Source organism: Canis lupus, chromosome 9 (assembly GCF_011100685.1).
Source record: "Canis lupus familiaris isolate Mischka breed German Shepherd chromosome 9, alternate assembly UU_Cfam_GSD_1.0, whole genome shotgun sequence".
Taxonomy (NCBI): Eukaryota; Metazoa; Chordata; class Mammalia; order Carnivora; family Canidae; genus Canis; species Canis lupus.
This window is the reverse complement of record NC_049230.1, coordinates 27,421,453-27,447,052: the sequence shown is the minus strand read 5'-3', so window position 1 is coordinate 27,447,052 and position 25,600 is coordinate 27,421,453. Positions and strand designations below refer to the sequence as shown.

General features: G+C 40.8%; 1 protein-coding gene across 4 annotated transcripts in view; it reads left to right on the top strand.

Moving 5' to 3' along the window:
* Positions 1 to 25,600, top strand: part of CA10 (carbonic anhydrase 10) — a 474,465-nt gene that overhangs the window by 359,960 nt on the left and 88,905 nt on the right. For all 4 annotated transcript variants that reach the window (XM_038547752.1, XM_038547753.1, XM_038547750.1 and 1 more), the window contains one exon: positions 12,928 to 13,113. In XM_038547752.1, the coding sequence (XP_038403680.1) occupies positions 12,928 to 13,113 (186 nt within the window). The remainder of the gene's footprint in view (positions 1 to 12,927; positions 13,114 to 25,600) is intronic.

Genomic DNA, 25,600 nt, shown 5'->3' with positions numbered 1-25,600 from the left:
GCTCTCAAAGTCCTAATAGGCTAAGATTTAAAGCAGAAAGAGCTAGTCCAACCAGGGAAATTGGGAAGCTAATTGTGAAGCCAACATTGAACCATGGTCACAGAGACAAAGCACAGTGAGGCAGGAGACCCATCTTTAAAGTCAGTCTTTGTCCAAATTCTGACTCTTTAACCCATTAGCCGTGAGACACCGGGCAGGTCACATAACTCTCCAAGTGACAGCTTTCTCATCTGGAAAGTGGGAAGACCACACCTACCTTGCAGATTTTGAATAAGGGTTTAAAATGTTCATAAAGTACACAAGGACACATGTAAGACCAATTATTAAATGTAAATTTTGCTCATATTATTAAATTATTAAAATAATATTAAATTAACAAAGCCATTGGTTGGCAACACTGACTCAGAAGACAAGTAGTATATGAGACTCACGTCTAAAAACCCATATACCAGGAAAATTCATTCCAGACAGCACTCTCTGGGGTCCCCCTCCTTGGTCAGAGACCAAGAGCTGAGGTTTAGGCAAAGGGCTTCAGTGCCAAAACCTACGTATGGCAGAATGTACCTAGCCTAATGTCGGCCCCTTGCCATACGTTCCCTTAAGGAAGATGGAAGATAAAGGGCATTATGTTCATGTAGCCCACAAGGCCAGACAGCATCCTTCACACCTGTTCTCTATTCCTCCTGTCATCCCCACCAATGCCAGCTGCGTTCAAGAGATGCTCCGTTATAGTGGTGCTGCCAAGCCATCCCTATAGAATCTGCGTATCTGTTATTTCAAGAGTCAATATTGCCATGTTACATAGGGTTTTTTTTAATTTTATTTATTTGATAGAGAGAGAGATGGAGAGAGAGTGAGCATGAGCAGGGGGAGGGGCAGAAGGAGAGGGAGAAGCAGACTCCCCACTGAGCAGGGAGCCCAACACGGGGCTCGACCTCAGGACACTGGGATCATGACCTGAGCTGAAGCCTAACCAACTGAGCCACCCAGGTGCCCTGGATGTTACATAGTTTTAACTCTTTTCTTAATAATAATGACAATAATAGGATTTGTATAATAAAAAGCGGAACATGTGATCACTTCATCTGATTTTTCAACATTGACTCTAGAAGCCTGGTCTCTTCATATAAGAAAAGCAAACTGACTCAGATGGATGGGATAGAGGAAGATTGGAGTAAACTTAGCCTTGCTAAGGAAGAAATGTCTATCCACCCTGCAGGGTTAAGAGTGGTGGGCGAGATCTTGGAAATGCTTCTTCAACCCTCCTCCACAACTCCATGTATGGTACCTCAAAGCAGAGCTCTCCAGTCGGCTTCCATTTTGTTCCTTATCCACACCTCAGCCACTTCCTTCCTAACAGCCCCAACCCACAAACTCCAAATACTTTTCTGCTTTTTTTCAAAACTACATCACAAAAAAAAAAAAGCCTTCTCCTAATGCTCTGTATCCTTTACTTCACTTTTATCTCTTAACAATTAATCCTTTTGATGTCTAATTATTACTCTGAAATCTTCATAGCATAAAATGTCTAGGTAAGTACTGAAAAGAGCCCTTAATCCAGATGAATGACATCACATAAATGGTATGTCCAGATGTCAGGCTGATTCTTTTCTAATTTCTTATGGGTTATGGTATTTGTGTATACATACCCAGCATTTCCACCTCAGAGTCTCTGAGTCAGTATGCTTCTGTACCTTCAGCATAAAACAATTTAGAAGAAAAATAAAAGAATAAGAGGAAGAGGATGTATGCTTCCCAGAACAAAGAACAGTGTCATCAGTTTATTTCTAGTCTTGAACCTGCCACTTACTTGCTGTGCAGTCCTGGACAAGCCTCTCAACTTCTCTTTGTCCCAGTTGTCTGGGTTTTTTGAGGAAGAGGTTGGGCTTGATTGTCTCTAAAGTTCTTTCAGCTCTAGAATCCACTCTTCAAGTCTTGCCAATCCATGTACATGCTATGCTCTAGTGATGCCAATGAGTTGACTCCAGCTGTTTCTGCCAGGTTGCTTTTTCTTACCGTGATGCCTCTGGAGTGCCCCTGTGAGCAAGCAGCCCACTGGATTCTTACATTCTGCCTTTACAAATCAGCCCTTTGGCATCTTGAGCTACTCTGTAGGAAACCAGACTAAGTGGTGTTCTTAAATCTCTTAGGCTCACTAATTACATTCAAAGACCTATTACACACCTCAGCAGAGCAGTCAGAGATATAAAGCAGGAAGCTTTAGTTGCAATGAAAGGACACCTAATTTATACAGCATGCTGTCACACCTTCTTCACTAACCCTTCTAGGCACTGAACCAACATTATGGGCTTGCTAGGCCAACAATAGGAGGGGCGAGGATTTTCTCTGCTGTTCTGGGTCTAGAAACCACCAAGGGTATTCAGGCACAGACTGGCCAAATTGAGCCCATTCAGGCACATCCATGAGGACACCATCTTTGGTCTTTAAGAGTTTACCCCCAATCCCAGATGCTACTTAGAAGCTACATGATTTACCCAAAATTGTTTCCTCCAACTTCCAGATTTGTTCTCTTTCAAGAGTTGTAGACCTTGGAGTCAAACAGGCCTGGGCTGGAATTCTAACTCTCTCAATTACTAACTCTGGAGCTATAGTTATGAGACCTTGAACCTCCATCTCCTCTTCTGTAGAATATGAATAATAACACTTTCCTCATGTGCGTACTGTAAGGATTAAATGAGATAATGTTTGGGAAGCAATAAGTACAGGGCCTGGAATATATATATATATATATATATTATATATATATATAGTTACAGCTGTTGTTGTGGGTATTATGGATGGTGATATCCATCAGCCTATTGTGTTCACTTAAAGTAGAGTGAATAATCGACTAAGACTGTATCTTAAAGGCAAGAATCCCAACACTCCTGCATTTTGAGTTTAGAAAGCTCCTAAGCCAACTCCAAATAAATAATTAAAATGAGCATTATTAAATTCTGAAATTTACAGGGTCATTAGAAATGGAGTGCAGCCTCTCATTGGTGGGCTTTGAAGTTGCTCTTTGAGACAGTGGGAAGACCATGAACTTTGATTCAGCAAGACTTCTTTTGAGCTGTAGTTCCCTTACTTGCTTCCCTCATACCCTTGAGTAGAGGTCTTAGCCTGTCTGTACCTCATTGCCTGATCTAAAAAGTGGCTAACTGTGTTGATGGGAATGCACACTTGTGCAGCCACTATGGAAGACAGTATGGAGGTTCCTCAAAAAATTAAAAATAGAACTACCCTAAGATCCAGCATTCTCACTACTGGCCATTTACCCAACGAATATGAAAACACTAATTCAAAAAGATACATGCAACCCTATGTTTCTTGTAACATTATTTACAATAGCCAAATTATGGACGCAGCCTAAGTGTCCATTGGCAGAAGGTGTGATGTATATGTATATAATGGAATATTACTCAGCCATAAAAAAGAATGAAATCTTGCTGTTTGCAATGACATGGATGGAGCTAGAGAATATAATGCTAGATGAGATAAGCCAGTCAGAGAAAAACAAGTGTTGTATCATTTCACTCATATGTGCAACTTAAGAAACAAAACAAATGAGTGAGGATAAAAAGAGAGAGAAAAAAAAAAACAAAAATCAGACTCTTAACTATAGAGAACAAACAGATGGTTACCAGAGTGGAGGTAGGTGGGGGCATGGGGAAAGTAGGGGAAGGGCATTAAAAGTACACTTATCCTGATAAGCAACTGGCTGATGTATGGAAGTGTTGAATCACTATATTGTATATTTAAAACTAATAAAACACCATGTGTTAACTACACTGGAATTAAAATTTTAAAAAACATTGGCACAGCATCTGATACATAGTTCTCAGAATTTGTGGGTGCATTTTCCCCTGGCTTTTCTAATGAACCATGTTGAGAATGTAGTACATGCATTTTCCCCCTGGCTTTTCTAATGAACCGTGTTGAGAATGTAGTACCTCTTCTGCCAAGTCAGATGGTCACCTCTCTCTTTTACACAATTAAGATTCTATTTCCTCTCAACTACTCCCTTTGTACTGTTAACATTTCCATTTAAGCTGTAGGGAATTATTTCTGAGTATATTATGGGAGATTTGGGTCAGGCTGCCTCAAGAGAGAATATAATGGAAACCTCACATAAGCTTTGTGTCATACCATGCAGGTGACTTTATTGAATCTTTTGGAATTTCTGAGGGTAAGGTTTACTTATGCTTGGCTGTCCTCAAGAAACACAACCCTATGAGTGTTATCTCCATTAAACCAAAAGACCTTCAGTATGTTTATTTAGTGAATTAAGTCTTTTTTAAAAAAAGTTGCACTGCCTCCTTTTTTTCCCCCCAATCTAGAAATAGGAAGATAGACAACATGAAGGACTTACACCAGAATTGTCTCTGAGTTCCCTTCCAGACTTAGGGATAAGTTTACCTTATTGTGCACATAACTTTTGATAATAACAGTTAAATCACTTCTTTATGATTGTTCTATAACTCAGATATACTTAATTTCAAACTGACTCTCCTTCCATATACCTGAAGTTTGTTGAATGGTTTGGGACAATTGAAAGATGAATGGATAAAGAAGATGTGGTCTATGTATACAATGGAATATTACTCAGACATTAGAAATGACAAATACCCACCATTTGCTTCAACGTGGATAGAATTGGAGGGTATTATGCTGAATGAAGTAAGTCAGTCGGAGAAGGACAAACATATGGTTTCACTCATACAGGGAATATAAAAAATAGTGAAAGGGAATAAAGGGGAAAGGAGAAAAAATGAGTGGGAAATATCAGAAAGGGAGACAGAACATGAGAGACTCCTAACTCTGGGAAACGAACTAGGGGTGGTGGAAGGGGAGGGGGGTAGGGGTGGGGGTGACTGGGTGACGGGCACTGAGGTGGACACTTGACTGGATGAGCACTGGGTGTTATTCTATATGTTGGCAAATTGAACACCAATAAAAAATAAATTTATAAAAAATGGTTTGGGACAGCTGGCTTTTTAAGTAAGATGGTGTAAATATATATATATATATATATATATGTATATGTATATAACATATATCATGTGTCTAATAGTATCAGTATAACTGGATAAGACCTATTTAAACATGAAGTAGCAAATGAGATGTGAAGATAAATATGATGGTTAATTTTATATGTTAATTTGTCTGGGCCACAGTGTCCAGGTATTTGGTCAAACATCATTCTGGATGCTTCCGTGAGGGTGTTTTTGGATAAGACAAACATTTAAATCCATGGACTCTGAATAAATCAGATTGCACTCCATAATGTGGGTGGGTGCACCCAGGCAGGTGAATGCCTGATTAGAACAGAAAGACTGGGCTGCCTGGAACAAGAAGGTATTTTGCAACAGATGGCCTTCAGACAGAAGCTGCAACATTGGCTCATCTCTGGTTCTCCAGCCTAAGGCCCACCCTATAGAATTTGAACTTGCCATATACACCCCACTGATTCCTTTTCTCTGGAGAACCCTAACTAATCCAATAAACAATCCCAAACACCTTGACTTTAAGCCACGGTGGGGTTCCTCCACCATCAACTCGTATTTTTAAAAAACCTGTCAAATTTCACCATTAGATAGTCAACTGTGCTATCTAAGAATTTCTGGCAATTAAAGCACAGGCTTTAGAGCCAGAGATAATGGGGGGAGGGGGGGTCAAGCCCCAGCTTCCCAACCAGTGGGCTGTTGGCCTTTTGGTGGAAAATCACCAGAGGCCCAGAGGACAGGTTATGCCCTGTGGGAGGCCTCTACTACACAGATGAGGTTAACCCACTATCCTACCATCTAAGAGGAAGCAAATGGCATAAGTGTAATAAATACCACACTTGTTTGGTGCTGGGTTTGGTGAGGGAGAAATTATGAGAATGAATTAAGTCCAGATTCAGAACTTAGCATGGTATCTGACACCAAATAACTATTCAAACCAAGATGGCAGCTATTATGAACAAGATCATCGCTGGCTGTCAAAGAATCAACCATCTCTTTACCCTAAAAATACACTGGCTAAATTCATTTTCCTCTAATATAGCAGTGTCATCAGAATAAAAGAGAAGAGTCCATTAATAACAGGACCTAGCTAACCACGAGCTGCTGCAAACCTGTGTTTGCTGTATGAAGACATCCAATTTTACAAAATGAATAACCTGAGGTTAATATTTTGCTCTGCAAAATAATACATGGCTTTTAGATGGTTTCAAATCATCAAGATAATATTGCATGCTCCCCTCAACACATAAAGCTCCACCCTGTCTCAAACCAGTGTAAATGTCTGCAGGTGAGGAAATCAGGGGACTTCCCTGACCTACAGATTTCTCCAGGTCTTCTCCCGCATTGAACTTTAGTAGCTAAGTGTCCATTCCAGTGGTCACTCTTTACCTGAAAAAGAATCTTGCTGCATCTGCACCTGCCTAAGTCCTGCATTCACAGACAGGAGGAGAAATCGCAATTCCCCACATAGCTTCCTTCTGAAATGGGCTGAGATGCTTGCATTTCCTCATATCAAGATTGTTGGACTTGGAATCAAGAAGACCTGGCTTTGTCACCACCACCAGTTGTGTAATCCTGGAAAAGTCACCAAGCCTTCAGCAACTGCACTTTCTTCTCTTGCTTGCAAAATGATCATCACACCTCTCGCCTCATTTCGCAATGGATTAAAATAAAACATACAGGAGAACCATGAAGCAGCCAGAGGGAATCAGGATCTCCCCTGCAGCTTCAACTTTTCTGTGCAACTCTGTTTCCTGGTCTGCATGAGACAACTTTTTCCAACATGCTGTGCACCAAAGTAGTTCATTGAAAACACTGTAATTAACATTACAGTTAAAATGACACTATTGGCAATGTTAATTACTACAGTGCAGATGTACCATTAGATATCATACATAATGTTGTCAAGCCTTTATTTTTAAATTAAAGTGCAACAAACCATACCCTGGCTACACAGCTTTTTTTGATTAATACAAATTAATGTTATTTCAGTGTCTAGGGAAAGGGTGGGGATAAGGGGGCATTGCATCTAGCTGTAAGAATGTAAAGGCAAATGGTTGAGTTTCAGGTGGATTCTACTTCCCCTGCTCTGGTCTCTACATCATAGAGAGTGTGAGCTCCATGAGGCAGGGTCTGTGCCTGGTTTTACTCACTGTGCCATCCTCAGCTCCTCACGCACAGTTTAGAGGTGTTATTTTATGAATAACTGACAAGAGGCATGAGTGAATGAATGAAGAGAGAGCCATGTAAGCAGGAGTGGTGAAGAAGCAGAGTGGAAGAAATAGAAGGGCTTATTCCAGATGACACTGGTTTTGCTTTGTTTCATAGCCTTTAAAAATGATCCAGGGGAGGTGTGGGGCTTGGGGGGAGAGGAAGGGGTGTGTGTGTGCCTGGGTGGCTCAGTGCATTAAGCATCAGACCCTTGATTTCGGCTCAGGTCATGATCTCAGGGTCCTGGGATGGACCTCCAGTTGGGCTCAGCACTGTGGCATGAAGCCTGCTTAAGATTCTCTCTCCCTCTCTGTCTGCCCCTCACCCACTTCACACACTCTCTAAACAAATAAGTAAATAAAATCCAAAATGAGGGGCAAGCAAACATCACAGCGCAGAAGTCAGTGGAAGTCCTCCATTGTGATGTTTAGCACTGTATCCCACTGGGCCCTGGGAAGTGGGGAAGATTGCATGGGTCCCTTGACCTCAGCTAGGCACCCATGCAGAAGTCAAAAGGTGGGGGAGAAAGAGAATGAAAATGTTGGGCTGCTACATGTATTATTTATTTATTTCTCACAATCCATGAGAGAATTCTCCCCCAACTTTTTTTTTCCTGTGGTAAAATACACATATAAAATGTGTCATATTAACTATTCTTACGTATACATTTCGTGATCTTAAGTACAATCCCGTGGTCCTTGGTGCATCCATCTCCAGAACTCTTCTCATCTTGCAAAACTGAAACTCTGTTCCCATTAATAACTCCCTGTTCCTCTTCCTGCAGCTCCTGAAAACCATTCCCACTTTCTCTCTCTATGACTCTGACCACTCTAGGTACCTCCTATAAGTGGAATCTATTTACATTTAAAGTAATTACTGATAAGGAAGATTTGTTCTATCATTTTGACATTTGTTCTCTATAAGCCTTAGAGTTTTCTTTCCTGTATTTTCATAAGGGATATTTTCTTATCTCTACATTATGTTTAGGGAAACTGAGACTTCAGGAAATTAACCAAAGCACCTATGGTCATCAAGAGGCACATTGGGAATCATTCGACTCAAGAATCCTTGATTCTTCCACCTGCTGTGTGCCAGGATGTTTTTTAAGTCCTGGGGAAATGCAGAAAGCGTACCACATGGTCCCTGCCAATGTGCAACAATTTTCTTAGGAACATTAGACATTAGACAGCACAGATGGAAAGATTTCTAGAAGTGCAGGAAAGTCCCAGATACTTGCCTGATGGGGACAGAGCATATATCCTCTAAGAATTCAGAGCAGTGGGACACCTGGGCGGCTCAGTCTGTTAAGCATCTGCCTTCAGTTCAGGTTATGATCCTGGGGTCCTGGGATCGAGCACCAGGTTGTGCTCCCTGCTCAGTAGGGAGTCTGCTCCCTCTCTTTCTGCCCCTCCCCCCTGATGCACGCTGTCTCTCAAATAGATAAATTAAATCTTTAGAAAAAAAATAATTCAGAGCAGTTCCTTTTACACTGCCTCACATACCATAGGTGCCCATGGATGTTACTGGTTGAATCTCATGGTGCTATTTTTCATATCATTTGAAGAGAATTACAGAGATCCAGCTCTGCTCTTTGGGATCCACTCTCTACAGTAGATGGATGTGGCAATGGACAATAAGCACTCTAACAATGTGTATACCATTTGACACAGAATTTGCCCAGTGAAAGATCCCTGGAGTAGTAAAACTATTTATCCATAGGATACTCATTGCAGTACATTTTTGAAATAGTGAAAAAGTGAAAGGGATGTAAATATTCAACAAGCCATGTACTTTTTTTATACTGATTATGCAACCATTTCAAAGTAATATTACAGAACAGTTTAATGACCCAGAAATATTCATGTTTGTGAAAATTATATATGTATATTTATATAATATATAATCATATGTGATATTTATGTAAACATATAAATAACAATATTGTGTTTGCATATGTAATATATAATTATTTGTGTATAATAAATATATAGTACATAATAATTATGTAATATTATTATGTTAAATGGTATGACATTCATCTATTATACTATATTATAGTATATTATATATTAATATAATTACATTTAATATAATTGATATATTAATATATAATGTTACAGTTAATGTTATATATAATAGTATATATTTATATACACAAACTCATATATATGTGTGTGAAAAATCACTTATCTGATTATACAGACACATATATAAAGTGAGCTTGTTAAAATATGGGTATATAGAATTATATATATGTGTTATAGTATATATAATTTTAAGAATATATATACCAAAGTATTAGTGGTGATCCTTGCGTAATTGTGGAATTGTGACTTATTTTTTTTTAGAGACTTTATTTATTCATGAGAGATACAGAGAGAGAGAGGGGCAGAGACACAGGCAGAGGGAGAAGCAGGCTCCATGCGGGGAGCCTGATGTGGGACTCGATCCCAGGACTCCAGGACCATGCCCTGGGCCGAAGGCAGGCGCCCAAACCGCTGAGCCATCCACGGATCCCCTTGTGACTTATTTTTATTGCCTTGAGTCATTCTATATCTTTCTTTTTTTTTTTCTGTGTCATATTTGTTTTATTTTATTTTTATTTTTTTAACCATATATAATACCTGTATATTATCTTAACAATTAGAAAAAGTAAAATTTACTTAACAATGGATGCAATGTCAAACACAAATCTATCTTTAACCATTTTACTGCAAAGAAAATCATGAGTTGGGACGTGAAAAGAAAAAACCAAGCTCTCATGATCTCATACTGACTATATATGTATTTATTAGAGACTGGAGAATAGGAGTGAACACTGTGGGGTTATCTGGTTGCAAAGAATAGATAACTTGAGAAAAAAATGGATTTATTGATGAGAGGTAAAGCATCTGAGAGAATGCAGCTCAGGCTTCGTGGAGGAACTGTGAACAAAGAGATGCGAAGGTTTCTGAAGGTCAAGTGGCTGTTCTCTCTCTCAGTGCACAGTTTCCTCCATCACTGTTGGCACATCTCCTTCTCTCTTCTCTCTCTTTCTGGTCTGACTTCCAGCTACCCAGCAGGCTGAGTCTCTGGGCCCCACGTGACTTTCCAGTTCAGGTACTCAATACTGCCAGGCACTCAAAAGAGTTGATACCAGATTCAGGAGAGGTAAGATGAATGACTTAGCTTTTACCCCATAACAACCTCCAAAACTTAGGGACTTGAAACACCAATTATTTAGCTTCCAAGTCATGGGTCTGTGGGCAGTTCTTCTGGTCTAGGCCAGGCTAAGCTGACCTCGGCTGGGCCAGTCAGCTGGCGGGTCAGACAGGAAATGATCAATCTGAGATGGCTTCTCCTGGGATGATGCTCTTCAGTGTGATGTCATCCCTCACCAGGCTAGCCCAGGTTCACTGACATGGTGGTCTCAGGTCTCCAAGAAGGAGTGAGGAAATAAGCAAGGCCTCTAAAAGCCTACTCTCAGAGCACAAGTGCTGTGTTCCCTATTGGCCAAAGCAAGTGACAAAGCCAGCCCAGAGTCAGAGGTAGAGAAGCAGACCCCTATCTTGATGGGAGCAGCTACAGGGGCATGTTGTAAAAAATGCACTTACAGGGAGGGGAAGAATTCTGGCCACTTTTGCAATCTGCCCTTTACTCTGCCAAACACCCAGGCTGACATGAACTCCATCTTGTAGCTGCAACACATTTACATTTTTCCACATAGCCCCAGTGATTGATGTCTCAAGGGGAGAGAGAGACTGGAGACTTGTGCGTACGTTTTTCACTGTTTCACCCTGGAAGTGACACCTGTCATGTCCCCTCATATCCCATGGCCAACATCAGTCACATGGGCTCCACCTTACAGCAAAATGGCAGAATAATAAGTTAGTTGAATATTAGTGGGCATTACTGTCTGCCACAGTAAGCCATCTACAGACCTATTTGATTATTCACAAGGTTAGTGTCAGAAAAGTAGAGGGGCAGGTAAGGGTAGTGCTATAGAGAAAACGTATGAAACCGTGACTAATTAAAGGTATCAGATGTTACATGAAGCCCTTAAGGAATCTCTAGGCCAGACAGCTGGGACCAAAGGAGTCAGAATAAGCAGAAAGAAAATCCAATCATCTCAGCCTCTGAGAGCCCAGAGCATTCCATTCAGACCCATTCAAAGTCTCCTTTAAGCTTTTGTTCTGCCCCCAAAAGCTGAGTGAACCCAGAAGACTAAGGCAGTAGAGTCACAGGTAGGAATCAGAGTTCTAGGATCAAGTGTTGAGAGGTGCTAAGTCCAAGAAAATGAAGCTGAATATCAAGTTCAAAGAGAAAAGAAGAAAAAAGAATACCAAGCAGTAAGGTCAGCGATTTGAGAGGCTGGTGCAAGATGGAATCAGGAGTGAGGAAGAAACATAGGCAACTTGTATTCATCTCTTTAGCTTAGCACTGAGTCCATGAGCTCTGAGAAGGGATCACAGCTCACGCTCTATGCTCTATGTCTAGTGGCAGGCGCAAGAGAGGGACCTAACAAAGACACACTGAACTGCACACTTGGGACTTCAGACCAGAGCCTTCAGTCTCTCATGAGGATCTGCTCCTCTTCACCCATTTTGGATTCCTTGTCTCTCATTTGGCTTTTGTGGCATCTCTTGCTTTCTCCAGTTTCTCATACCTGAGATTTTAATTTTGCAGTATCTCAACGTCCCCTATGGTAATAGGGGCAAGTTATTTTTTTAAGTTGTTATTTAAATTTCAGTTAGCATATGCTGTAATATTAGTTCGGGTGTACACTATAGTGATTAAACACTTCCATATGTCTCCTAGTGCTCATCATGACAAGCATGCTCCTTCATCCCTATCACCTGTTCCCCCTACCCCCACCCACCCACCCACCGCCCCTCCAGTAACCATTAGTTTGTTCTCTAGAGTTGAGTCTATTTCATGATTTCTCTCTCTCTCTTTTCTTCCTTTGCTCATTTGTTTTACTTCTTAAATTCCACATATGAGTGAGATCATATGGTATTTGACTTTCTCTGATTGATTCATTTTGCTTAGCCTTATATTCTCTAGCTCCATCTATGTTGTTGCAAATGTCAAGATTCCATACTTTTTTATGGCTGGTAAATATTCCATTGTATATATACGCACCACATCTTCTTTATCCATTTATCTATCAATGGATACTTGGGGTGCTTCCTTAGTTTGGCTCTTGCAAATAATGCTGCTATAGACACAGGGTTGCATGTATGCCTTTGTGTTAGCATCTTTGTATTCTCTGGGTAAATATCCAGTAGTGTGATTGCTGGATCGAAGGGTAATTCTTTTTTTAACTTTTTGAGGAACCTCCATACTGTTTTGCAGAATGACTATGCCACTTTGCATTCCCACGGACAGTGCACAAGGGTTCCTTTTTCTCCACATCCTTGTCAACACCTGTTGTTGAGAGGGACAAATTATCTTTTATACAATGGTGCAATGTCCAAAATATTAGTCGCAGTTTCTGAGGTCTCCTTTGAATTCCTACCCCAAATTGCTAAATGATCATGTGTTCATAAATGTGGTTAAGCCAAGTAGGACAGGAATGCCCTGGGGGTATTGCTACTCTCTACTCTGTATGTAGACTCAGCCTAATATGTTCCCATCCAAAGGAAGCAAAAGGCATTGGTCTCAGCACTGCTGGGTTTGGTGAGAAATGGAAAGAAGAGCCTTGCTTGACCTGTTGTGCGTTGCCTTACAGGTCAGTGGGACCATGTACAACACTGGAAGACACGTGTCCCTGCGCCTAGACAAGGAGCACTTGGTCAACATATCAGGAGGGCCCATGACATACAGCCACCGGCTGGAGGAGATCCGACTACACTTTGGGAGTGAGGACAGCCAAGGGTCGGAGCACCTCCTCAACGGACAAGCCTTCTCTGGGGAGGTATGCAGAACTATTGAGGTACTAAAGTTGAGTGCCAATTAATAAGACTCGGTGTCTATTTATACCCAAGGTGAGATAACAGATGGAAATCTTTCTTTTAAATCTGTGAAATGAGAAGGTCAGTGCCTCCTTTCTCCATCTGTTTTTTGCAAGTTGACGTGGAAGTCTATAAATGTGCTTCCGCTGTTTTCGAGGGAAGGCCACAATGAAAGTGGGACTGGGTATTGCCCTCTGAGATATTGGCAGCTCTCGTGACTCATGCCTTCCAGTATCTCTGGAGCATTATTTTAATCCCAAGCCCTCACCTTTCATGCACACTTTCTCTGATACCTATCTGAACCATCAGCCTCCCATATGAGAGTATAGGTCTACCCCTTCTGGTAGAATGGGTCTTATTTGCACAAAACTATAGCTCACTGTGAAATAAATGTCAGGCAGGTAAATAGTCTGCCTGACTTCCTGCAGAATGGAAATGTCATTGTATGTCACCATCAATGGTGAGTATCACTGTGTGCCACCATCAATCCAGATTGAGCTCAAGCCACAGCAGTGAGCCAAACCAGTTTCCATTATAGAATGAGAGCCACAGTTTAAACAGGTGTCATCTGGGTTCTGACACTTGACAAGCATGGTATAGTTAATTTGTCCTCTTACACCTGAGAGTGGTTATCAGCTAGGAGTCAGGGGGGCTTCTATGCTAAATATCTGGTTTCTGTTTAAAAATCTTCAGTAACTGATGTCAAGAAAGCTTTGAAATAACAGAAGTATGATCTCATTATTGACTTGGTCTTTTTCATTTTTCTTCAGTCAACATTATGTTTAAACCTAACATTGTTTTTAATATAGTAAAGCCCTACACTGAGAAAGAGAGCCCGACCTTGATAAGTCCAGTGGCCAGATTTTAATGATTGTTTCAAAGTACCAACTGAGAATCTACCTAGGCTCTTTGCTAGGTACTAGGGATACAAAGATTTAAAAGAAAACAAAACAAAACAAAAAGACAAAGCTCCTACCACAGAGGAGTTCAAAGAGTACTATATTCAAAGCAATAAAGTATAGCCATTCTGTTATGAAGATGTACGAAGATGCTGGCCAACTCACAGGAAGAAGTGACAGATTTTACCTGAAGGGATCAGGAGAAGTGTCCCAGAGGTGGGGCTCTTTGAACTGGGCTAAGAAAGAAAGGCAGTGCCAAATACTTTGTAAGAACATCAGCTCTGAAGTCAAAGTACCTGAGTTTGTACCTCCTGCTCTGATATTCATTTATTGTATGATCTTGAGATGGTTTCTTGATCCTTCTAAGGCTGAGTTTAAACACAACACAAGGTTATTTTGAAAATTAAGTGGGATTTCAGATATAAGGAACACTTGGAGTACTCAAGAACTGATAGACAACAAGGATAAAGCAAGAAATGAAGGACAACAAAGTCACCAAGTTGTGTCAGGGTCTTGTGTGTATTGGGGAAGGGGTGGGTGGAGTTCATCATCCTCTATTCGTAATGGCTGCATGGAGGACAAGGTTGAGCAGGAATGAGCCTCCTTTCTGGATCCATAGGAAAAAATGCTAGGATTGATTAGGGATGTCTGCCAAAGGCACCCTAATGGGAAAAAAAAAAAAACTCCCTAAAGTTGCAGATTCTGAGTTGGAGTATAGTAGGGAATATAGTGAAAGCAGGGAGAAAATCCATGCATTGAGAGTGACTGGAGACTGTCACTCTGAACTAGGGAATATTCAAATTAGATAAACACTTCCTTTTTTAAATACATATTATTTCAGTATTTGTAACTATTTTATTTGTTGGTTTACTGGCTCATTTATTTGCTTTTATTTCTTTGCTTTTCTCCCTCACTGAACTGTTATATTCTGATCCTTATCATAATATTGCCTCAGACTAAATTAATTTATTAATGAATTTATTAAATGGGTGAAAAATGTGGATGGTTACTTGGCTGGAATCTTCACTCTGTAGAATTCCTTAGAACTGCCTTTTCCTTCAATGTGTGATAAAAGTGCTTTGTAATTTGTATAGGAACTACAATTTTGGAGTAAACGAGTGTCTCCAAAATCCTTAAGGGATACATATAACAATGTGATCTTTCAAAGTATTAATTTTCCTAGATGTACCCAGACCACAGGTATCAGGCACTCCAAGGAATCTGCATTTTTAAAGCTCCCAGGAGAGTCTGATGATTAGGTTTGTGAAGCACCCACTCAGTAGTACATTATTAAGTGCCCTCAATGAATAAAGCATCTAAACAGAGTTGCAAGTCAGAATTAACTGGGGACTATTGTCAAATTATTTACATTTGCATCCTTCCCTAAAGCACTCAAATTGGGGTCTCCAGGAGTGGGGTCCAAGTACACACATTTGTAAAAATCCCCCCCAAGAGATTTTGGTTAGTGACCACTGAGCCAGTCAGTTTTAGCTCAGGCTCTGCCTGAATTATCCCAGCTTTCTAAACAATGAGAACTTAATCAATAAAACCGTATTGCACAAAAATTAAAAAGGGCACCCAGGTGTCATTGCAAATGCAAATGCTGTCTAGACTGATGAGATTTGGAGAACAGCTTCCCAAGAAGGACAGCCACACACAGCCACTGCTCCAAGACAAGTTAGAGCATTAGCCTCAGCATAAGTATCATTACACCTTGTCTTGGGCAGACCACATCAGCTAAGGTCATTTCTTTCCAAGCCCCTCAGTATGAATGGTCTCTAAACTGGTATGGGTTTAGATGCAAGGAATCAGAATGTTGGAAGCACCAAAACAGGGTCATGTGGGTAGATATTGGCCTTTGAGATATTTAAAAGAGTTTAGATAATGAGAAAAGTTTGGCACCTTCTCTGATATGAGGGTCCATGGATGGAAGTCCTGGAAAGATGGAGTTCAGCTATAAATAAATATATATTCTAACAATGACAGCTATCCATCAATGGAATGAGCTTGCCTCTGAAAATAGTGAATTCTCATCACTGGAATTATTGAGCATGGAATGGAATTTGAGGACTTCATAAAGGTGACTCATATCTTAATGAGCAAGTAATGCACCTTCTCGTGCTGAAATCCCATGCAATCCACAATTTCCTTATAGAAAATGTCTTCCAAACAGATTCCACTGAGTGTTAAGCCCCAGTTAAAGTAGATGTAGCCCATCCTGTAGGTTAACATCTTATTTTTATTTTGTGCTCTCTTCAAAACCACCTTTGGTCTCTGTGTTTGGCTGTCCCCTGAGAGGACCTAAGTAGACACTTCTAGCAACAGAGCGTGTGTTTATTTTGTTGACAATGAATAATCACATTGCCATCTGTCCCATCCATCATTGCTGATCGTGATAAGTCAATTAATGCCAGGCATTTTCCTTGGCACAGTGCAACAGTCGTTATCTCAAGAGCTGTAGATTAATTGCAGTCTTGTCTGGTGAGGTTATTGTAATTGATGGTAATCATTTGCTTTGTTTTATAAAGCTGCGTGGATGTACGACACAGTCAGCAACTGCGTTTTTATAAAAATTATTCATGTCCTACACGGAGAACTCCTGGATGCCTCGTTGGGGGTTGGTGATAAATGAGTATATTCAGGGATTCAAATAGCTCCATTTTTTCAAGAAGGGAAAATTAACTGTTTTTAATAAGTAAGACCCTTCGCTTGCTAATCATGTCTAAGTGGCTAGATTCACGTCCACTATAAAGGAGGGTCTTTGCAGAAAGAAACAAATATGTTAACCTGACAAAAGATAATATTTGAAAAGAATTATGTGATGGATGAAGTTCCAGGAATGAGGCTAGGCAAAAAGAAGCTCTCTTTTTGAGGGGAGGTTGGAAATACTCATTTTAAAAACCTTCAAGTTATTTTCGAAGGCGTCAGGGAGTATACTGAGACTCGCACCAGCCACTTCGTGGGACACTTGTAACAGATCCTCAGCATTCATTTCATCCACTCTTCACGTGCCTCCAATGCTTCTGCTGTGTGCTGAGCACCACAGCCCAGCAAAGCAGACAGCTAGTGAGAGATACGTATATTTAAAATACAGTGTAACGTGGGTTATGTTTGAGGATGGTTCTGGAAGGGGGTTATGAACTAGCTCTCTCTCAGGATGGTTTTAAGGAGAGGATGGATGGACACCTCTGTGGCCTGACATGGTCGCTGCTCCCACTGAAGATCAGGTAGGAACATCAGCCTTTCCAGGCTCAGCCTCTTGGGTCTCTGGTTCTGCTCAAACATATCCAAGCAAGGAAACCATCCACAGCTATTGCTATGAATGCAGATAAGACTTTTCCATTAAAAGGTGGAATAAAAGTCATATGTTATTTATTTATTTATTTATTTATTTATTTATTTATTTAGTTGTTTGTTTGTTTATGTATTTAGTGGCTCAGAGCCAGAATAGAGAAAACAATTATCTCAGGGCAAATAAGTGAGAAATGCAGAAAATGCAGGCCTGTCCCCTTAAAGGAGTCAGTTATTTGCCATCCTTTAGAGACAGGCTTGACTTAAAGCCACACAAATTTGTAGGAATAAGCAACATCAAATTGTCCTGAAGTGTGCTAAAGTATGAAAAGCGCTGAGGAGCACATAACTGAGAACCAGTGCCCCATTAGGCATTCAACAGCTCTGGGGGGAGGTACTCAGGCAATGTAATTAGCACTTTGCTGGGAGGCTGGGACCTCCTTGTAGAGATGTTCGTTGGCACAAGCGGAGTTTTGAAGGGGAATGAGAATTGGGATGTTTAAGAATAGCATGTACATGGTCATAATGTATGGAAGAGTTTCCTGAGTGCTGTAGCTCCCTGTATCCTGAATGCCAGCTTTCTGTCACTCTTCTTCATTCCAGAACAATATCCTCCCCACCTCCATCCCCTGGAGATTTCCAAGCCTCCTTCCCTCCTCCTAGCCAGAAACATGCTGCTTCCTCTTGACTCCCTGAGAATCCTCCATATTCATCTATTTCAATAACCCACAAGCCATAGCCTGTGAACCAAATTCAGTTGAGTAGCTAAAAATAGTTTACATGTTTAAAGGATTGTTTTAAGAAGAAGAAGGGATGAGCACTGGGTGTTATGCTACATGTTGGCAAATCAAACTCCAATAAAAAAATATACAAAAAATAAATAGAAGGAGGAGGAGGAGGAGGAGGAGGAAAAATGTGCAACAGAGACCATGTGTGGCCTGCAAAAGCCAATATATTTACAAAATATCCAGTCTTTTACACAAAAATTTTGCTGACCCCAATCTACTAAATTGCCCATCAGTGTAGATTTTATAACTGTTTACTCTTGCTTCTCTCGGAACTGTAGTTCTTTGTTAATAGAGATTTTATTTTGATCATCGCTGTATTCTCAGCACCTTGTACAATGTCAGACACATGAGAGCAGAGTCCATACATGTTTACTGAATGAAAGAATAAATGATCTTCAGAAACCCCTTAAGGACAGGGACTTTTTTCACTATTCATCTTTGTATACCGTACACCTAGCATAGTACCCAACATACAGTGGGCGCTTAATTGATGTTTGTGGAATGAGTCATTCAATCACTGAATCAGTGACTCAGTCAACTATTGGTGACCTAAGAATTCAAAATTTATAGGCATTTTTTCGTGGAATCTTGAGTGTGTTGTACCTATTGACTATACTAGGAATATCCAGCCTCATTTAAATTGAAGATGGAGTGTTTGGATAAAGGCTGTCCAAAGCATCAAGTCCTATCAGAAATTGGAAAACAGGAAGAATGGTTTAGTTCACAGCAAACACTAACTAGTGTTCCGGGCTTTCATTGAGAAAGGATTGTGCTTTGAGAGATTCCAAATGTATTAACAAGGTACTAACCCAGACCTATCCTTGATGTGATAAAGAACACAAAAGGATTGAATACAAAAAGCGTCATCTTAGAGAACAAGGCACAAACTTGAATCATTTACTCTGCAGCACAATCCAGAACTTGCTCAGGCACATCTACGGGTAACTGCAGAATCTCATTGCTAGCATCCAGCCACTCTTTACATGCTTTGGGATTTGCTTTCATCCATTCATTCATTCATTCAGCTAACAAATTATTGAGTGCCTACCATGTGCTGCAGTGAAGAAAACAGATAAAAATCCTTCCTGTATGTGAGAAAGGAAAAATAATAAATAATAAACATATTAAATGAGTAAGTGTATATGGTAAATTAGAATATGATAAACGCTATGGGAAAAGAAATAGGATCAGGAGGGATCAGAGCATGCAGTAATGAGTTACAAGTAAACAGGATGGTCCATGAAGCTGTATTGAGAGGATGACATTTGTGAGGTTGCCATAGAGATGTCTAGGGGAAGGACATTCCAGACAGAGGTAACAGCCGGTACCATGGTTTTGAAGTGGAAGAGAGCTGTGAGTGTTCTAGGAAGAGGAGAGCAGTGTGACCACAGGGGTGAGTGAGAGGGTGTGAGAAGTCAGAGAGGTAAGAGTGGCAGGGCCACTGCACATTATGTCCTCTTTGCCTGGACTTTGTATGTACTCTGGCCTTTACTCTCAATGAATTTCAAAGCATAACATAAATTCTCCCATTTAATCAGCAAACACTAGCTCAGTGAAGTTGCCTCTTCTTATTATCCCCCCCTTACCTGGAGAAACTAAGGCGCAAGACCATGCAGACAATAAATGATTAAGGTTGGGCTTAGCTCAGGTCTTCTGATTCATAACGTTGCTTAACATAAGCCAAGGTGTACCTGCCCATAAACTCCATAATAGTGATTACTCACCTACTCTGGGGTCTAGCCCAGGGGGGAAATTCAAAGATCTGTAGACCATGGGGAAGCCCCTGACTTCCCAGACTGTGAGCTCCTGCAGACACAGAGTAGGTTGTACATTTTTAATATGTCCCCATACATGTGACAGGCACCTGACAGATACTCTTGAATGAAAAGATTGAATGAGCAAGTGAAGATAACTTAAAAGATTTCAACTTTCAGAACGCCTATATTATGCCCGTATGTTATGAATTAAATTCTGTTGTCGTGATGGCAAACCTAATAAGGTTCATGTCAGTATCAACTGAAGTTCTAGATATTTTATGTTGTTATTCACAAATACAGAGTAAGTGAATCCTTCAAGGTACCTGGGAGGAGGAATAGAACAATTGATAGATAGCCAATTGCTAGAAAAATTCATGTAGATTCCACATTTCAGGCCCTGGAATTACTCCCAGGATCAGACCAGGGAACTTGTCTTTGCCAATGCTAGCAGCCAAAGTTCTGGATCGCAGGAGCCAGTCCCACTCAGAGTTAGCAAACTGGCCTTTAAGAAGCAAAGCAAACAGAAGTCAGAAGCCCAGATGATGGTAGGGCATATTATGAGGATACCAGTAAGCGGATGATGACTGTGATCTAAGTAAGGATACAGATCCTTCCCTTTGGACATTTTTATAATTACTTCTGGGAAGAGACAACCCAATCAAGTCAGCACCTTCCTGGATTGCTAGTTTTAGATGGACACCATGGGGCAGCCAACAAGAGAAGACACTGCATTTGACAATTTGCTGAGGTCAACTCATTATCCTGTTGACTCTCATCCTAACTTGCCTCATAACTCTGAGCTGATCCTGCCGGGATGACATTATGATAGCTACCATCCTCCTCTACTGGACTCTAATCTCCTTTCTGGTGTTCTGTCTAAAGCAGGAAAGAAGGTATAATATTACAAAGACATTATTAAAGACAGGCATTAACTGGGATTTGATCAAGTTTCAGTGTAGAATCTGTCACCATGGAGACCATTACTGTTATGGCTTTACAAGTTTCGAATGTGGTCTTCCTTTATTTAGTAACCAATGGCATTGTTTCTACAAACTAGCTGTACTTTTTTTTTTCCGCCCATTTCCAAAACCACAGGAATAAAATCAATTGGAAAAGAAAGGTGTAAAGTAAGAATGACCCATTCACCACTACTCTAACCACTGTCAACAGTTCACTAAAATTTGCAGAGGTTCCACCAAAGATCACCTCTCCTACTTCAAAGTATAGACCTGCTATTGAACAAGTCTGCTCAAAGTGTCTGTCTGAAGTGTTAAAATTGGAGGTCCCATGGATGTCACCTCTTCGAACCCACTTACTGTACAAAAGAAAAATCAGATGCCAGAGAGGATAAGAGCCCTGCCAAAAATCACTGAGGTTCAGTGGCTGAATCAAGACCAGAACCCAAGTTTGAAATTTAAATTTTTTCAGATACAAATTTAAATCATATTAAATCCCAAGATTCAGCAGCCCCTTTGAGATCATCTGATTTAGTTGCCCCATAGAGCAGGTGTAGTCTGATAATCAGATTTTCTACCACAATGAGCAGAACCCATCACATGGATGTTTATTCAGCCAGCCTCAAAAAGGCAAAGACATTGGCAGAGTATTTTACAAACATGAGCATCCATGAGGAGATGGATCTAGAAGTTACCACATCACCCTCAACAAAAATACCACCAATGTAAGAACTGTAATAGTGCCTGATTGCAAGAAATGTGGAAATGAAAGACTGGAAGACTAAAATAGAAAGCAAAGCTCCTTAAAGATCCTTCAGTTGGTCTTAATATGAAAAGGCAATCACAACGACCTAAGAATATGAGCCACGCTTTTCTACAGTTTGAATCCCCGCTTCTACCCACTCTCCTCAATAACCATCTAAGAACAGCTCAGTAATATTAAATATAAATAATCTAGATAATAATATTGCAAAATTAAATCATTAGATGTCTAGCCACTCCATGGATGTGCTGCTGTACAATTCAAAATAAAGCCGTTTAAAACCCCCAGATTCATTTGCTCTGACATATCGATAAACTTTTGCTGAAACAAAGCTAATCTTCTCAATGGTGTCAACTTAATTGCTCACCAGTTGACGGATAATAAACAGACCTGAGGATTAAAATATGAACTAATTACTGTACTCAATTCCATTTACTTGATTTCATGTTCCATTAATTTTTTGCATCATTTCTGGTGGAAGCCTTAGATTTATGGTTGCCCCAAATGAATTATGCCACTTAGTTGCCTGTGGCATGCTCGTGTTCAGAATTGGTGGGAAAGGGTGAAATTCTGGGCAGTAAATATTTAGCCGAAGCAGCCTAGGATATAGTAAGTGAAGGTAATTATCCGTTCCCAAATACCAGCCAGAGTCAGCCTCTATAAATCTATCCCCATCTTCGCAGTAAAAGGGCAACACTAGGATTGCTCTCATGATTATTCATTGGATCAGCTTGTTAGAGGCAGTTTCCAAGAGCAGTAGTTGCCTTGGCCCAGAAGAGGGCTTCAGGGAAGCAGAGGCGAGCACACACCATGGAAAAGGACATTGGTCCAAGAGTCAGACACATTGGACATAGGGTAACATTTTTACTTAGAAAGTCTGCCTTCAAGATCTCATTCTGTCACCTACTAGTTGTGTGATCTCAGTAAGGACAAAACTGGACAAATCACTTAGCCTTCCTTAACCTTTTTAAACTCTGATCTGGGTTTAATAATGCCAGTCATAGATAGATAGATAGATAGATAGATAGATAGATAGATAGATAGATAGATAATAGATAGATAATCTCATAGGTTGATAGCAGTGGGAAAAAGCACTCCTGTGATAGGACTTTTTAAGCTGTCAAGTGCTGTGCCAGTCATCTAGTCCAAAATCTTGCAGATAAGTCCAAAATCTTTGCAGATAATCATAACACACCAATATAATTGCTACCATTGGCTTTCATTTATTGAGCATGCACGATGACCCAGGCACTGTGCTCAGTGCCTCCTCACACCCAGTGTTCACAACAGATCTGTGAGCTAACACTCATAAGCACCATTTTATAAAAAGAAAAAGTCAGAGACATTAAAGAACCTGCTTTTAATCACATGGTCCATAAGGGGAAGAGTGGGGATTTGAGCCCAGGTCTCTGACTTAAGCTAATGCAAAGTCGCAGCAGCTAACTGGTTCTGCTTCTAAGCAGCTGCTTGATCATGGGTAAGTTCATTCTCTCTAATCACAAGTGCCCTGTGTGTCACCTGAGAGGATATTTCAGCCCCTCCCAGTTCTACATCAGCCTTAGGAATTGCCTGCACTTCTTCTGGCTGTAAAGGGAGACGGGAGCCTATTTCTCCAAGTGTCACAAATTGCAATGGGAAATATGACACAGCATCATTTTGTGCACCCGCTGATGACTGTAGATTCATTCACCTGCCACTCTCAGATGGACAATAACTGGACGTTCCGTACAGATGCATAGTGATGGGGTTTTTTTCTCTCACTTCTTTGAAATACACTAAGCAAGGCATTGTATATCTGTAAAATTGGTTGTGTATAAACACATCTGTTTCCCTTCGCAAAGCACGGGAACTCATGTTCCTTTGGCTCAGAGGTGGCGTGGGCAAATATATTTTCTTGGAGTGCATCCCGTTTGCTGAGCTAGAAATTTCTGGATTGGTTCTTAAAAATGGATCCTGCAGGAGCTGTTTGGCAAAATGAGCTTAGCCAGGAGGTTTTAAATCACACTCCCAGCCAGGAAACAGGGGAAGGCCCAGCGATCACCAGACACCTGCCTCAAGACTCAGTGCCCCTGCTCTAGTTTTTTCAAAGCAAATAGCTGTGTCTGCTTTGGGAAGGATTGTCGGGGACCCAAACTTCCCCCTCCCCCCCATAACAATTGCTGTTTCTGTAAGGTCCTTAGTCAGGATCACACATTTCCTGTTGCACCTGCCTGTCTAGGACTGATGTGTTCCCCTGCCCCGGGTGAGGAGCTGGGACCTACTTGAATGAGTGGTGGTTAATTGCAAAGGTGAAAATTGCCAGAGTTATTCATTCCTATGTTTGAATCTGAGTTTGTCACACACACACCTATGACCTTGGACAAGGTACTCAACCTCCTGGTCCCTCAGTTTCCTTATTAATGAGACTAACAGTGATGCCCATCTGTAAGGCTCCCCTCCCTAGCTTTATTGAGATATAGTTTACCTGCAATAAAAGCAATTTTAACTGTACAAGTCAGTGTGTTCTCATAAATATATAGTCATGAAACCACCACTACAACTATGATCTCAAACACTTTCATCACCATGAAAAGTGCCCTCATGTCCTTCAGCAGTCAATCCCTCCAACACTCCCATCCCTGACCCCTGGCAGCCACTGATCTGCTCTCACTGTAGTTTTGCTTTTTTCAAATTTCAATGGAATCATACAGTATGTAGTCTTTATTTTTACTTTATTTTTTAAATTATCATACAGTTAAATAACTTTTTCCTTCAGCATGTGGTTCTCTGAACTTCAGCACATACAGATTTGCATAGCTATCATCATAATCAGGATATAAAACAGTTCATCCTGTGCGGTTGTTTTCAGGATTAAGAGAATCAGTGTATGTAAAGTGCTCAGAACAGTGCATGGCACACAGTGAGAGCTCAGAAGTGGTAGCATTTATTGGTAACAGCATGCTTCTTCGAGCTCCCTCTTTCAGAGTCAGCATTCCTACCCTCTGTCTTTATCTGAGAATCCAGAGTGGCATCTGTGCAGGAGGTGAAATATCTACATTTCACCTTTTCTGATTGCTGATTTCTTATCAGTATCAACACTCCCTAGAGTAGGGCTGCACCTGTGCCACTCACTGGCCAAGGTGCTTGTCCTCAGAATTACACCTTTCTAGTCATCACAAGGGCCCTGTGCAGACAAATCAGGCCCCTGCTAACACAAGCTTGGAAGTGTGAGGGAAATGCATTGGCTAGAGCCCGTGCAAGGAAGTACAATCCCCATCCTGGCCTCTGAGAGTGCCCTTCCCCTCCCAGATGAAAATTTGTTCATTCTTGCAAAGGTCATCAGCAAGTAGAGCATTTTCTCATACTCTGGATCCGAGGCAAAACCTTGAGCTATCTAGACAGGATCATCACATGCTGCCAGAGCAGTCTAGGTTGAGGCCAGTTGGTCATTGAAAAAGCATCTCCTTTTCTCTAAAAAGTGCCCCACTTTGTACAATGAATTATATGATTACCCTGTGTCTAGAAGACCTTAGGCAAGCTGCTTTAACCTCTCTGGATCTCCTTCCCCTCATCCAGAAAGCGAGAGAATTGGAGTAGCTCAGTCAGCACCCTTCCAAGCACCAAGGGTCCCATGGAAGTAAAATCTTCCTGCATAATTTTATCATCACATATAAACATTGACTGAGGGGGTTGTTGTGCCATCTGGAGAGTCAGAAACATGGGTCTGTGATAAAATCTTTATGCCACATGAGAGAAGTTCCCTCAAAGAAGAAGTATACACTCTTAAGTGGCCACCATCACAGGTCCTTTAAGGTAATAACGGGAAATTAAGACATTTGATGTGACACCAAATATTAAAGCTGAGCCCATTCTGCTGACTTGGATACATCACCTTTACTTGTTACGATGCCTGAAATATCTAACCTCCTCCTTGTGTCCCTGTTAGCACAGCCACGGTCCTAGCAGTATTAGCACACACGCACGCATACACACATTCTACAAGGCTTTGGTCATTTA